This window comes from Mobula birostris, chromosome 9 (genome assembly GCF_030028105.1).
Source record: "Mobula birostris isolate sMobBir1 chromosome 9, sMobBir1.hap1, whole genome shotgun sequence".
Taxonomy (NCBI): Eukaryota; Metazoa; Chordata; class Chondrichthyes; order Myliobatiformes; family Myliobatidae; genus Mobula; species Mobula birostris.
In genome coordinates this window covers 25,355,499-25,371,238 of record NC_092378.1, presented here as the reverse complement: position 1 = coordinate 25,371,238, position 15,740 = coordinate 25,355,499, and the positions used below count along the sequence as shown (strand labels likewise).

Here is a 15,740-nt window from a genome sequence, read left to right as displayed (position 1 = left end):
GTTCCCAGAGTTACTCTCTCCAACACCTTTTCATATTGAGGCATGGTTTGAAAGTAAAGGTCACTTTATGAAATGAATTCAAAATGACTTTAACATTCACAATGTTCTTTTTATTGTCATGCAGGCAGGTAAAGGGATTCTTCGTACTATGAGAGCAACCAACAATGCAGTGGCTGATTTGATTCCTGTTGATGTAGTTGTTAACCTCACACTTGCAGCTGGCTGGTATACAGCAGTTCACAGGTGAGAGATTTGTATACTCCACACTTTACCTTATATACACCACTGAGTGGTCTCTGTCAGGGTCTATTGTTGCTAGGGCTATGCCTCTCATCACTCTTTAAAATATTCTCGAAAATAAAAGCAGGAATTGCACTCTTGTAGGATGTTTAATTATTCTCACCCCTTTCTGACTTTGTGTCTGTTGGGAGAAAACTGGCTTCTAGCCTGCAAAAATTGATACTCGTTTGCTATTTAGGGCACACTCAACTAATAGAAGTGAAAAAAGACAGACCAGTGAAATTCTTGACCAAGATCGCCATTTTAACCAGTTCAAATGGAAATTTCTCATTACTCTTTGAGTTGAAATTGTGTATACTTCATAAAAGGTCCACAAACACAAGATATGCCTAAAGTGGCAAGTCTTCCCTAATTCTTTGCTCTTTTAAATTGTACAGTTCAATATCCACTCATCCTTTCCTGCAAACATCATTTTAGTATCTTTCTTCTTGTATAGAGGTAGCCCTGCCAAAGCGTAGAGCACTGTCCATCCCAAATTACCTTTCCCAAACTGCTGCAGTATGAGAAGCAAACGTATTACAGATGTGCTGTTCCTTGTGAAGTTCTAGGATTCCGATCTAGCAACACTGAAGGCAAAGTAATGTCAGGGTGGGAAACATAAGGAAATCTGCAGATACTGGAAATTCAAACAACAAACACAAAATGCTGGTAGAACACAGCAGGCCAGGCAGCATCTATAGGAAGACGTTTCCGGCCGAGAAACTTGCAATTTGGAAGGAGACTGGCAGGTGACGACATTCCAATGTGTTCACTGTCCTTCATCTCTCAGTAGAGGTAGTGGGTGCAAGTTGAGCTTTTAAGGAGGTTTGAGCTGCTGGAGGGCACATTTGAGATGTTTTACACTAGTTATGCTGCTCCATTGCTGTGGACATGGAGGGGATATCCATACAGCCTGGATAATGCTGGAGAATTCTCTGTTTCTATAAAGTGATGGAATAGGTACAAGAACATAAAAAGAAATCAGGTAGCAAAAGTAAATATTAGTCCCTTAGGAGATTAGTAATGAAAATAAGGAAATGGTAAAACATGAAGCAATATTTTGTATCAGTCTTCAGAGTGGAAGACTTGAGCAGCATCAGCCTAAGAAGTATACGGGGCAAGAGGCAAAAAGGAACTTTAAGCAATCTTTTAACTTAAAGAAAGTTCAACGATCACATGTGAGACCAAACATTGACAGATCCACAGGATCTGATAACCTGTATCTTGTGATTCTAAAAGGAATAGCTGCTGAATATTTTGGATGTATTAGTTGTAAGCTCTTCAAACTTCCTGGATTCTGTACAGACCTGAAGAAAGGAGGGACCAATTAACCTAGCATCCATTGTCAGGAAAATGCTGAAAGGTTTTATGAAGAAAGTAGTATTAGGATAATTGGAAAATAATAAACAGAATCAACGTAGTTGCATGAAAAAGAAACTGTGTTTAACATATTTACCGTATTACTTTGAGTATGTAAGTAGCAACAGGCATTGAGGTGAAAGAGTAGGTGTATCAGTTGTTTTCCAAAAGGCATTCATTGAGGTTCCACATAAAAGGCTGCTCTATTGGAGAAGGAATGAGAGTGCTGGGGTAATATATTAACGTGTAAGGTTGTTTAACCATCAAAAAAGCAGGATCAGAATAAATTGAGGTTTATTTTTGAGGAGAATTGGAGATAATTTGGTACAAGTCGCAGAGTGGATCAGGGGACAAGATCAGGCAGACATTGATCTTGTTAAATGGCAGATCTGCCTCGAATACCTTCATTGATTTAGCTTGCATCTCCTTATGTAAGGATATTTGGGCCTTGGAAATGGTACCGAAAAGATCCACTAAATTGATTTCTGGAATAAATAAGTTGCCTCATGAGGAAGGAGTGAATTGATTTGGCCTATATTCAGGAATTTAGAAAATTTTTAGAATGATTCCTGTGAATTGGAGCTTAGCAAGAGTGACCCATTTTTTTTTTAAAGAAAGGAAGGTAAATAAAACAGGGAAGAGCCAACCTGTTCACCTAACATCAGTGGTAGTAGACGTATTGTAATCTTTAATGAAGGACATAATGACAGAATGTATTGAAATGTATGAAAGGATCGAGCAAATTCGATATATACATAGGAAGGGAAAGTCACATTTGATAAACTGCTGAAGTTCTGTGAGGAGTGTCATTAATAGGATCTTGCCTGTGGCTGAGGAGTGTAGGATCAGGGAGCAAAATTTCAGAATAAAGGGTAGACCTTTACTACTGTGAAGTAGAGAGGTTTCTGCACTCAAACAGTAGTGAACGTTTAAAATTCTCTACCCCGGCTACCTGGTCAGAGATTGACCAATTTTTTTGAACTTCAAGGGATCTGGGAGTGTTGCTTTGACCCCAGCATCTGCAGAGTATTTTGTGTTTGGCAGTACTGAAGAATGGCATTGATCTTGATGAATGGCAAAGAAGACTTGAAGAGCCATATGTAGTACTCCTAATTTTAACACACTGTTGTGGCTGAGGCAGTGTGAGAAACAAAGGCCCAGAGAACAACTGACTGCACAGTGCTACCCAGATACACAATATTCCGGGAAATGTATCACCACAGCCCAGTATATTCGAGTGGGATTTTGTTACTGTTGTATTGCAAACCCTTTTCAACAAAGGTCAACATTCTATTTACCTTCCTTCCGGTACTTACTTTACTTGAAGGCTGAATAGTTTCTTAAGCTAGGGCAGTGGTGTCCAACCACCGGGCCGCAAAGCATGTGCTACCGGGCCGCGAGGAAACGATATTATTTGGCGGTATGAAGCAATATGAGTCAGCTGCATCTTTCCTCATTCCCTGTCATGTCCACTGTTGAACTTGAACGTATGCGAGGTCATTACCCACGTGAGGTCATCAGTCGGTATGAGTAAAAAAACAAACATCGCTTGAGAATTTCTTTGGAAGAGGACATAAAAGGCCTAACGATGATGATAATGCAGAGACAGCTGAGGCAGAGACTGCAAAAGAAAAAAAGAAAGCTTCCTCCAACAGAAAATACGACGAGTCGTACATAAAATATGGCTTTATTGCGACCGGTGACTCGCACGCTCCAAGCCCCCTGTGTGTGATATGTGGAGACAAGCTGTCTAATGAGGCAATGAAGCCCTCAAAACTGCTTCGGCACCTTGAGTCCAAGCACCCTGCACTTAAAACCAAACCTGTTGAGTTTTTTGAGAGGAAAAAACATGAGCAAGCGGGACAGAAGCAAGTGCTGAGAACCACCACCTTCACAAATGCTGCTGCTCTGAGAGCGTCGTACTTCGTGGCTATCTGTCTGACATCTTCAACCTGCTGAATGAACTCAGTTTGTCACTTCAGGGGAGAATGACAACTGTTTTCAAGTTGGCAGGTAAAGTGTCTGCTTTCAAAGCCGAACTGGAACTGTGTGGATGGCAAGTGGACGGGGGCATATTTGACTTGTTCCCAACATTAACTGGGATTTTGGGAGAGACTGAGGCTGCACCGTCTTTCTCACAGCTGGTGCGCGGTCACCTAACTTCGTTGTCAGCAGAATTCGAGCGTTACTTCCCAACTGCAAATGACCCAAGATGTGCAAAGGAATGGGTCCGTGACCCATTTGTGAATGTCCCCAGTGAATCATCCATGTCAGCGCGGGAAAAAGATCAACTCCTTGAGCTTGCAAATGACAGTGGGCTGAAAAGTATGTTTGACATGACATCTCTGCCGTCACTCTGGATCAAAGTCAAGGCTGAATATCCTGAGATAGCCACGAAAGCACTGAAAACATCACTTCCGACATCATATTTCTGCGAAGCAGGATTTTCTGCAATGAATGCAATGAAAACTAAATTGTGGAATAGACTGGACATAAGGAATCCCCTTCGAGTATCGCTGTCTCCCATCACCCCTCGATGGGACTGTCTTGTTGCAGGGAAACAAGCCCAGGGCTCCCACTGATTCAGTGATATTGGTGTGTTGCAGTGATTTTATATGTTCATACGAGGAAAATATGCGCTGTGTGTTTAATATCCAAATGTTACTTAAAATGTTATGATGCTATTGACTTATAAGTGACATAATTAACTTATCACTATATTAATAGGAGGAAAATATGCGCTGTGTGTTTAATATTAAATTAGTTAGATAAACCCTTTTAGAAACGAAATTGAGTGCATTATTAGCCATTTATAAGTGACTTATAGTTTTACCTATATTCCGGTCGTGATTAACACCACCCACACCCCCCACCCCCCAGTCGGCTGGTCTGCAAGAGTATTGTCAATGTTAAACTGGTCCGTGGTGCAAAAAAGGTTGGGGACCCCTGAGCTAGGACATCGAGGTTTTTCTAAGCTCAAGCACTCATACTCCCAAAATAGTGCTGAGCTGCACCCTCCATTGAGGTCATGACTCGCTTTCAACATTTTTTAGTTTTTTTTTGGTGGTTCATGAGTATAGTTTTGGGGGACAAAGGGGAGTTAAGGGTCAGGTTCGGGTTTAGGAACAGGGATGAGGAGGAATTGGAGGACAAGCTGAAGTCTTAAGTTTCGACTCTGTGTTCGAAGGTTAGTGATGTGAACATGGGACATCCTTGGGCCAGACCAGGATGTCTGGTCAGATGTCGGACCGGCAGATCAATGTAGACTAAAAGTCTGGAGGCACCCTTAGGGTCAGCAAGTTGTTGGTGGGTTCTGGTTTTGGAGTTCCATGCAGGCAGGAACAACAAAATCCGATGGCAACCTGCATTCGCAAATTGGTGAGACCGGAGTTCATGGAACTGTCATCAGCAAGTCTGGAGTTCAAGGCATGGTGTTCAGCGCTCAGCAGTTCTGCGGTCATTGCTGAGGTCCGAGTGTCAAACCCAAAGTTCAGATGTCAAGGCACGTTGACCGGAGCCACAGGTCTGCAAATCTCTTCAAGTCCACTGGGGTGGTCGAAGGCCCAATGTCTGCATGTCAGAGTCCGAATCTGACTCTGCTGGAAGCTGGAGACCAAAGAAGGTGGCCTGTCTTGGGGTTAGAGGACTGTGTGTGTGGATGGGAGGGAGAAATGGGGCTTATTGTTCTTGTTGCTTGTTAGGTTCTATTTTGTTATTCTATGTTGTTATGTCAAGCATTGTGGGTATGCTATGTTGGCTCCAGAATATGTGGTGACACTTGTGGGCTGCCCTCAGCATAGCCTTGGGTGTGTTGGCTGTTAACGCAAATGATGCATTTCACTATATATTTTGATATACGTGTGATAAATAAAGTTGTATCTTGAATCATTATTCTAGCATTTAAAATAATATGTACTTTTCTCTGTATTGATGTGGGAATCCTCACAATTCTCTGCATTATATTGTTTTTTTTTACCTCAATTAACATGTGTCCCTTGCAGACTTATTTTCAAGCAGTCTTTCAGGATTGGGAAGACTAAGTTTTAGTAGCTCCTAAAGTAGCTGATGAGGGCATTGTGAGACTAACAGCTCTTCCACATATGGAGCAGTATCTGTCTAACAGGGCAGATGGCTGGATTTGAGGCTTTCAATTCTAAGCTGAATGCTGCTTCTCTTCTTTAACCAGTTGAGAGTCGGAGTCTCTTGTGAACCACTTTGGGATGTTGTTTTTCTTGGCATTTAGCCCACCAATGATTTTTTTTTCTGTCTCTTTTGTAATTTCTTTCCATAACAGGATTTGGAAAAGAGTTTGTTTGAGACATATGAACCACATAACTGGTCCAATAGAGCTGACATCTCCTCCCATATTTGGATGTTACCAAACTTCAATCCAATACCCACCATCCCTTCATTAAAGTCACTAATAGAAGTTATAAATAGCTAAATCATAGTTTCTCTACTATACAAGATTAAGCTCATTATATTTTAGCCAGGAATTCAACCTTTGGGGAAAAGTAGTTTCCATAACCAGTAACATTATATTTTCCATTTCACTTTACAGTTACATTTTAATTCACTTTAGAAGATTTTAATAAGTGCTTAGTTTCTTTCCTCAGGGTTGTGAATCTTTGGAATACACAACTCAGGAGAACTCTGAATGTTGTCATTAAATATTTTCAAATCTGAACTAGAAGGGTTTTTTGGATTATATGGAAGCCCGGGTTTATCCAGGAGATTAGGAGGAAAGTAGATTTGATACCAGCAATCAGTCAGCTGTGATCTTATTCAGTGAGCTCAATGGGCCACCTCTGCTTTTGCTTTCAATGTTGTTTGTTCTAATCACATTTTAGATCTGTGCTTTTAAATGGTAGGAAGGCTTTGGTGGGGGCGGGGGAGGTGGTGACTTGCTCAATATTTACTCTCCAATCTGCTCTTGCAGTTTGTTCATTTCTGTGATGGTAGGTTTCTGGTCAGTTGCCACACCCAGAATATTGACGAAAGGACTTTGATCGGTGATGGTTTCTCAAACTCTGCAAGCAAAGGAAAAGTGTGAATTCTTTTTTGGCCTTAAGAACTGTATGCTGCTTTATACAGAGCTGTGGTATCTTATTTACTGTTTTATGGTCTCCCAGGACATGTCCAAGTACTATATCCATCTGAAGAAGGATAAAAGGGTGGAAATGATCATTGAATCTGAGAGAAGGGGGCAGAAGGGGACTGGGTGAGGAATGGAGAGAAAATGAAAAGAGTGCAATGGGGCAAAGAAATGTTGAATGAAAGGAAGGAATTAACAAGGAAGGAGCGGGAGATGAACAGGAATGGAAGACCAGCAAACTGCCTCAGCTGCAGGCAAATGGAGTGAGCTTACCTAGGCCTATGATATCCTGTTTTTTTTAATGTGGATAAGCCTTACCTTGAACGTAATTCCCTTTGATTTGTTATTCAGTGAAAAGGGGTGGATAATGCTAGCATGAACTATGCAAGTTCTGCATAAATTATACAACCCAACTATACTTATACTATGGAAATAGCACTGATAGTTTCTGATGTGATGAGGATTCTGTATGAATATTGAATACATAGGGAGAGTGGGTAGAGAGGAGCAACTTTAATTGAATGTAGCAAGTACCTTTTGCAGTGCTGAACAAGGAAGAAGATAGAAAAGCTAAATGCACTGAGTTAATTTTTGTTTGTTTTTCCCTTACTGAGAACATCAAATGGAGACTACCCAATTTCAGTGTCACGGAGAGCAGTTATAGCCCCTATTGTTCTACAGTTAGTGTTGTAAATGGTTTACAGAGATGGCAGTGCTTCTTTCAGATGAATAGCTTTATTGGTTACACAGTTCTAGCTTCACCTAATGTTAAAGCTCATCAGTCTAAATATTGTTTCTTTTCCACTACAGATGCTGCTTAGCCTGTCAACTATTTCTTGCATTTTCTCTTTCTTCATTCCAATCCTCATGAATGTTTAATGAATCTTCCTGTGCTTTTTTTTCCAGACCAAAAATTGCCCTTATTTACAATTGTACCACAGGAGGTATCAACCCTTTTCACTGGGGAGAGATTGGTAAGATTGAATTTAAAAAAAAGTAATAAAGCTACATTCAAGAATTATATACATATGATTTATGTGTGGCTGAGAACCACATAAGATGAAGTAAATTGCTTGTCTTTTATTATTAAAGCTGCAATACATCAAACTATTTCAAATTGAAAGGCATTTTCAAATATAAAGTATGCTTACTAAATCAACTTCTGGAGAGAAACGTTTAAGTTGCATTCTCTATTAGTGTTGTAAATTCAGAGATGAGGAAGTTACTTACCTAGAGGGTGGTGAATCTGTGGCCAATTATTGGATATATTTGAAGTGGAGGTTCTTAATTAGTAAGACATCAAAGGTTACTGGGGCTGAGAGGAATAATAAACCAGCCCTGACGGAATGGCAGAGCAGACTCAATAGGCTGAATGGCCTAAATTCTGCGCTTGTGTCTTTTGGTCTAAATACTAGAGTAGTCTTTTACAGCAGACCTCAACACCTCCCCCGCCGCCGCCCATAGTTATTAGCCAATATACAAAACAGTTGTAATACATTAAAGGCAGTGATCTATGAACTATATATGACGTAGCATTTTTCAAACCTGTAGAAACCCGGATAAAGCCTCCCATACATGAGGCAAGAGAAAAAGATTTCCACTCTATTTTAGTGGACTGCTAATTTTAATTAAGTCTTAGTATCACAAGTAGCAAAGTTCACTAATGATCGTGGTTAGGGCAAATCATAAACACAAAGTTCTGCAGGTGCTGGAAATCTGGAGTAGCATCCAAAATGCTGGAGGAACTCAGCAGGCAAGGCAGCATCGATGGAAATCAACAAACAGTTGACTTTTTTGGCCAAGAGCCTGACCTGATGAAGAAACGCCACAGATACTGCCTGATGGGCTGAGTTCCTCCAGCATTTTGTGTGTGTTGCTATAGTTAGGGTAATTTAATAGCTTAATTCTCATTCACAAATAGAAACTCAGTGTTTTTGGAGCCTCTGTGAAATTTAATGTAAAACTAAGGAACTTAGACAATAAATCAATCATATCAAAGTTCAAAGTAAATTTATTGTCAAAGTACATATGTGTCACCATATACAACCCTGAGATTCATTTTCTTGCGGGCATAGTCAGTGAAGCCAATAACCAATGAATGAAGGACTACACCAACAGGGCGGCCAACCAAAGTGCAAAAGACGACGAACGATGCAAATACAAAAAGGAAAAAAATAAGTAATAAATATTGAGAACCTGAGATGAAAAAAGTGAGTTTATAGTTTGTGTGAACAGTTCAGTGATGGGGCAAGTGAAGATGAGTGAAGTTATCCCCTCTGTTTCAAGAGCCTGATAGTTGAGGGATGATACTTGTTCCTGAATCTGGGTGGTATGGGTTCTGAGGCTCCTGTACCACCCTCCTGATGGCAGCAGCAAGAAGAGGTAATGACCGGAGCACTGGGGATCCCTGATGATGGATACTGCTTTCCTACAACATCGTTCCATGGAGATGTGCTCAATGGCAAGGAGAGCTTTACCCATGATGGACTGGGACATATTCACTGCATTTAAAAGGATTTTCTGTTCAAAGGCGTTGGTGTTTCCATACCAGGCTGTGATGCAGCCAGTCATATACTCTTCACCACACATCTATAGAAGTTTGTCAAGGTATTAGGTGTCATTCTGAATCGCTGCAAACTCTTAAAGAAGTAGAGGTGCTGATGTGCTTTTATGTGCTGGGCCCAGGATGGGTTCTCTGAAACAATAACACTGGGGAATTTTTGGTGCTGACCTTCTCCTTTGGTATCTTTCTCCTGAAGTCAATAATCAGCTCTTTGGCCTTGCTGACATTGACAGCGGTTGTTGTTGTAGCACCACTCAGCCAGATTTTCAGACTCCCTCCTATATGCTGATTTATCACCACCTTTGATTTGGCCTATGACAGTGGTGCCATCAGCAAACTTAAATATATCATTGGAGCTGTGTTTAGTGGCACACAAGTGTAAAGTGAGTAGAGCAGGGGGCTAAGCACACAGCCTTGTGTGCACTTGTGCTGATGGAAATCATGGAGGAGAATCTTGTTGCCAATCTAAACTGACTGGGGTCTGCAAGTGAGGAAATCGAAGATCCAATTGCACAAGGAGGTATTGAGACCAAAGTTTTGAAGCTTATTGATTAGTTTTGAGGGGTTTATAGTATGGAATGCCATGCTGTAGTTGATGAAGAATACCTTTGCTGTTCAGATGCTCCACGGTTGAGTGAAGAGCCAATGAGCTGGCATTTACTGTGGCCCTGTTATGCCATTAGGCAAATTAGAGTGAATCAAAGTCGCTTCTCGGGCAGGAGTTAATATGATTTATCATCAATATTTTTAAACACTTCATCACTGTGGATGCAAGTGCTACTGGACAATTGAATTGTCATTGAGGCAGCTTATCATTTTCTTCTTAGACACCAGTACAATTGAAGCCTCAGACTGCTGAAGTGAGAGGTTAAGGATCTCAGTGAACACTCCAGCAGGCAGTTGATCAGCACAGGTCTTTAGTACTCAGACAGGTACCCCCATATGGGCTGGATGCTTTCCATGGTTCACTCTCCATTAAGGATGCTGTCACGTCAGCCTGACAGACTGGAATGGCAGGGTTATCGGGAGCTATGGGAGTTTGTGATGGTTCCTCCATGTTTTGACAGTCAAAACGAGCATAGAAGATGAGAAAATCTGCTGATGCTGGAAATCCAAGCAACACACACAAAATGCTGGAGGATCTCAGCAGGCCAGGCAACATCTACGGAAAAGAGTACTCAGTCGATGTTTTGCGCTGAGATCCTTCTTCAGGACTAGAGAGAAAAGATGAGAACTCATCTGGAAGTGAAGCTCTGTTGCTATGTCGCTTGATTTCAGGGGTGGAAAATCACTTAAAAAAGCTGGAAGTACCTTATGCCTATTCTTTACTCTGCAGGTATGCAGTGGAGTTCAAAAGATGTACACATTTTGCTTAATAACAATGTGACATAGTTCATCATATTTTCCCTCCTTAATGGTAAGAAATACTTACACTAACTGTCAGTAAGCACTCTGGACTGAAATGAAACATGGTGGAATTTGTCATTGCCTGCAGAAGGCTCCAAAAGGATTGAAAGATTGTTTTTTTTTATTCTTAAAATTTGATAACAGCTGGAGTAAGAATTTCCAGTGACAAGTCATTCCAACCTTAAGTCCTGATGAAGGGTCTCAGCCTGAAATGTCAACTGCTTACTCTTTTCCATAGATACTGCCTGGGCTGCTGAGTTCCTCCAGTATTTTGTGTGTGTTGCTAGGATTTCTAGCATCTGCAGATTTTCTCTTGTTGGTGGTCTGGCCTTAATGCTGTTGTAGATGTCCATTTCCTCTTGCAGACATGAAAGCTTTTAGAACCTGGGAAAATGTTTAGGTTTGTCAGGGTCATTATTATTTGGGCAACTGGAACACTTGCTATGTTTGCAGTAGACTTTGAAGCAATGAAATCGAGTGTGGCTGCTACAAGTTTATAAGTTTATTACAGGAATTTGTGTTGTGTCAAGTCATCTGTTCTAATGCTTGTAATTGGCAAAAGAGCTTAGATATTGAATTACTTCATACTATTTATTTCCGAGCAACAGAATCCAAGATGGATCAATAAAGAATTGTGATGTTTTCTGATTTAATCAGCCGTTTCAGGCTGCTCCACTATCAGTAAACACTGCAGCGAGTGGCAAAATCAGAGGTGCAAAGTAACTTGGGAGTCCTTGTGGAGACATAGGTGGTGGTGTGGTAAGGAAAGCAAATGCAATGTTAGCGTTTATTTTGAGAGGACTAAAATATAACAAGGATACGATGTTAAGGCTTTTTTAAGACATTAGTCAGACTACAGTTTGAGTGCTAAGAGCAGTCTTAGGTCCCTTATCAAAGTTCAAAGTAAATATTATTATCAAAGTGCAAATATGTCACCAAATGCATCCCTGAGATTCAATTTTCTGTGGGCATAATCAGCAAATCTATAGAATAGTAACTATAACAGGATCAATGAAAGATCAACCAAAGTGCAGAAGATGACAAACTGCAAATGCAAAAAATAAATAAATAGCAATAAATAATAAGAACATGAGATAATAAGATAGTCTGTAAAGTGAGATTATTGGTTATCGGGATACCTCAATGGACGGGCAAATGAGTGTAGTTATTTCCTTTTGTTCAAGAGCCTGATGGTTGTGAGGTAGTAACTGTTTTTGAACCTGGTGGTGCAAGTCCTGAAGCTCTTGTACCTTCTACCTGTTGGCAGCAGTGGGGGGGAAAAAGAGCATGGCCTGGGTTGTGAGGATCTCCGATGATGGGCGTTTCTTTCCTAGGACAGCATTTCGTGAAGATGTGCTCAATGGATGGGAAGGCTTTACCCATGATGTACTGGGTCAAAATCCTTTTGTAAGATTTTCCATTCAAAGGCATTGGTGTTTCCATACCAGGCAATGATGCATCCTCTCCTCTACACAACTGTAGAAGTTTGTCGGAGTTTTAGATGTCACGCCAAACCTCTGCACACTCCTAAGGAAGTAGGGACGAGGTCATCCTTTCTTTGCAATCACACTTGCGTGCTGGATCCAGGATGGGTTCCCTGAAATAGTAACACCTAGAAATTGAAGGTTGCAAACTCTCTCCACCTCTGATCCTTCAATAAGGGTTGGCTCATGGACCTTTTGATTTCCCTCTCCTGAAGTCTACAATCAGATCCTTGGTCTCGCTGACATTGATTGAGAAGTTGTTGTTATGACACCACTCAGCAAAATAGTCAATCTCCCTCCTGTATGCTGATTCATCATAACCTTTGATTTGGCCCACAACAGTGGTATCTTCAGCAAACTTGAATATGGTATTGGAGCTGTGCTTAGTCACACAGAAAAGATGTGCTGGCATTGGAGAAGGTCCGAGGAGGTTCACGAGAAAGATTTCAGGAATGAAATTAATGTATGAGGATCATTTGATGGCTCTTGGCCTTTAAATGCTGGAGTTTATAAGAATTAGGGCAATATTTCATTAAAACCTAACGAATCTTGAAAGACCGAGGGTGGATGTGGAGAGGATGTTTCCTATAGTGGGTATGTCGAGGAATTTGCCCTGATTTATGGTATTTTACTGTAAAAGAATTCCATCACCAATTTACTGTGAGAGTCTTTACTCTGTTGGGGAACAGAAATAAAGACATCGACCTTGGTATAAGGTTAACCCTTTAGTATGTGATCACGGGGAGCCATTGTGTGAACGTCAAGTTACTACTTAAATTTATACAGTAAATTTTGGGCAATAGCCAACAGCTAAACATACTTGGTCAGTGATTTCAAGAAGTACTTGTTATGTATCAACAACTCTACCAATGTTTTAGCGCATGTCTACAGTCGGTTCCTCTATTAGCTAGACAGTCTCAGACAAAGGTTAAATTTAATTTTCCTTTTAAATTTTCTTCCACAGAGTGAGTCTGGGAACAGTGGGCACAGCCTCAGATTAGAGGGACTAGAGATGAGGAAGAGCTTCTTTAACCAGAGGGTAGTGAATCTGGAATTCAGTGCCATGGAGGCCAAATCATTGAGTATATTTAAATGGAAGTTGATAGGTTCTTGATTAGTCAGGACATCAAAGGTTATGGGGAGAAGGCAGGAGAATGAGGTTCAGAGGGATAATAAATTAGCTGTGATGGAATGGCGGAGCAGACTTGATGGGCTGAAAGGCCTAATTTTGCTCCTGTGTCTTGTGGTTTAATGGTAATTAACAGTGTATTGGATATTGGGCCACAATGTGCTCAGCAGTCATGCCAATAAACTTTAGTTCGTGCTTGTCATCCTGATGACATTATTTTCCATTTTGTAGCACTTCATACTTCAAGTGTGAGATATTGATGTTCATTATTTTCCATGGGCAATTGTTCATCGCTGCCAGCCAGCCATATTTTATTTGAAATCTTTTCTACTTAAAAGGGCAGCCATAACTTCTGCAGGAAGCTCTTCAAAAATTTTGAAAATGCAGCTCAACAGAAAGACTTTAATTGGTAGGCAGTTCCCTTACCAACCCATCCCTTACTCTAATTGGACTGGCAGTTTCCTTGCCAACCCATCCCTTCTAGAGAGTGCATTATCTGGCTGCTTGTCCTCTCTTGCACCAAGAAGATCTCTTCACATTCACCCTTCAGAACTTCCATATCTCTTGGTCTCAAAGCCTCAGGGCACATTCCCTTGTCTGTTTGTTTTCTGTGTTGCATGGTTGAACATATGCCTCTTATGTGTTTGTTGATAATGGAGCAGGCCCTTAAATGGCTGTAACCCACACAGTCTAGCAACTGGACAAACAGCCAGCAGTCTTTGATATTGCCATAGTGGCACTGTTTCACATGCCAGCATTTTCCATTTCAAACAGAACAGTGTGTTTTAATGATATATCAGTGTATCCAATATCTAGATCACTGGTATTATAGATGTCATTAACATTTCTTTCCTGTCCATCACTTATTTTATCTATTGCATGTACTGATCGTCAACAATTGGAACAGTGTAATATAAATGATCATGAGATTTTTCTTTAAGTCTTTTGATTAATAGAAGTACCCAAGCCATACAATTATCCATTAGCTTAAATGATAGATTTTTTTTCCTGTTTTTTTCCCCATTCTCTGCTTAGTTAGCTGCTTCAAAATAAAGTGTGTTTCTTTTTAAATGAAGTGGAGAACAGTATGACTTGTGTGGAAACATTACAATGTTGTCTGAAAGTTTAACCTAGACTTCTAGAGCAACACACAAAATGCAGGAGAAACAGCAGAGGAGGCATCATTTATGGAAATGAACAGTCAACATTTTGGGCCGAGATCCTTAATCAGGTTTCATCTGTATTCCTAATCTGGGATCCATGGACTCCTCGGGTAATAATGGGGTTCTTTATGGAGTGTAGTCAAAAGAAATAACTGCTGCTAAAGTACAATAAATAGTTTTATCAATCTCTTCAAAATGCAATTACTGATGTGAAGAGGAAAATGAAAAGTCCAGTCAGTAAAGCCATGAGATCTTATCAGTGAAATGAAGTCTAATGCAGTAACTGAAATTACTCTTCATCTTTATTCCAGTATAGCCACTCTGATTTGGAAAAAAGACAAATCATTCAGGCAATAACCTTGGTTTGTATCGACAGGTTTTTTTTGCCTGTTTACAGAACAAAAGCATCACTGGAAAAGACATTGTCCTAAAGAACTAGTGGTGAGCTGCTTTCTTGAAAGATTGCAATCTTGTCTGGTGAATGTGCTCCTATTTGCATAAAGTCAATACAGAGTGATTGAATTGCTGGGCTCTTGCCAGGAGTGCAATGAAATTGCCAGTGGCATTTTGAAAGATACAAATTGGTAAAGCACAGATTAAATTAGATGCAGAAAATGCTAAACATAGGGAAGAAGCGATGGCACGCATAATGTGGTTAAGTATGGTGCTTGTGGTTAAGATGGTGCTACCGAATGTGTGCGACAGCTTCCTGTTGGTCAAAAACTAAGAAATCTGACTAAAATATCACTTAAAAATACCTTTTCTGGGGTAAATTGTGTTAATTGATACTTTATACTTTATTGTCGCCAAACAATTGATACTAGAGCGTACAATCATCACAGCGATATTTGATTCTGTGCTTCGCGCTCCCTGGAGTTCAAATCGATAGTAAATATTAAAAATTTAAATTATAAATCATAAATAGAAAATAGAAAAGGGAAAGTAAGGTAGTGCAAAAAAAACCCAGAGGCATGTCTGGATATTTGGAGGGTATGGCCCAGATCCGGGTCAGGATCCATTCAGCAGTCTTATCACAGTCAGAAAGAAGCTGTTCTCAAATCTGGCCGTACGAGTCTTCAGACTCCTGAGCCTTCTTCCAGAGGGAAGAGGGATGAAAAGTGTGTTGGCTGGGTGGGTCGTGTCCTTGATTATCTTGGCAGCACTACTCCGACAGCGTGCGGTGTAAAGTGAGTCCAAGGACGGAAGATTGGTTTGTGTGATGTGCTGGGCCGTGTTCACGATCTTCTGCAGCTTCTTCCGG

At 40.6% G+C, this 15,740-nt stretch overlaps 1 protein-coding gene across 2 annotated transcripts in view; it reads left to right on the top strand.

Moving 5' to 3' along the window:
• Positions 1-15,740, top strand: part of LOC140202592 (fatty acyl-CoA reductase 1) — a 176,144-nt gene that overhangs the window by 139,425 nt on the left and 20,979 nt on the right. For both annotated transcript variants that reach the window (XM_072267632.1, XM_072267631.1), the window contains 2 exons: positions 125-243; positions 7,640-7,707. In XM_072267632.1, the coding sequence (XP_072123733.1) occupies positions 125-243; positions 7,640-7,707 (187 nt within the window). The remainder of the gene's footprint in view (positions 1-124; positions 244-7,639; positions 7,708-15,740) is intronic.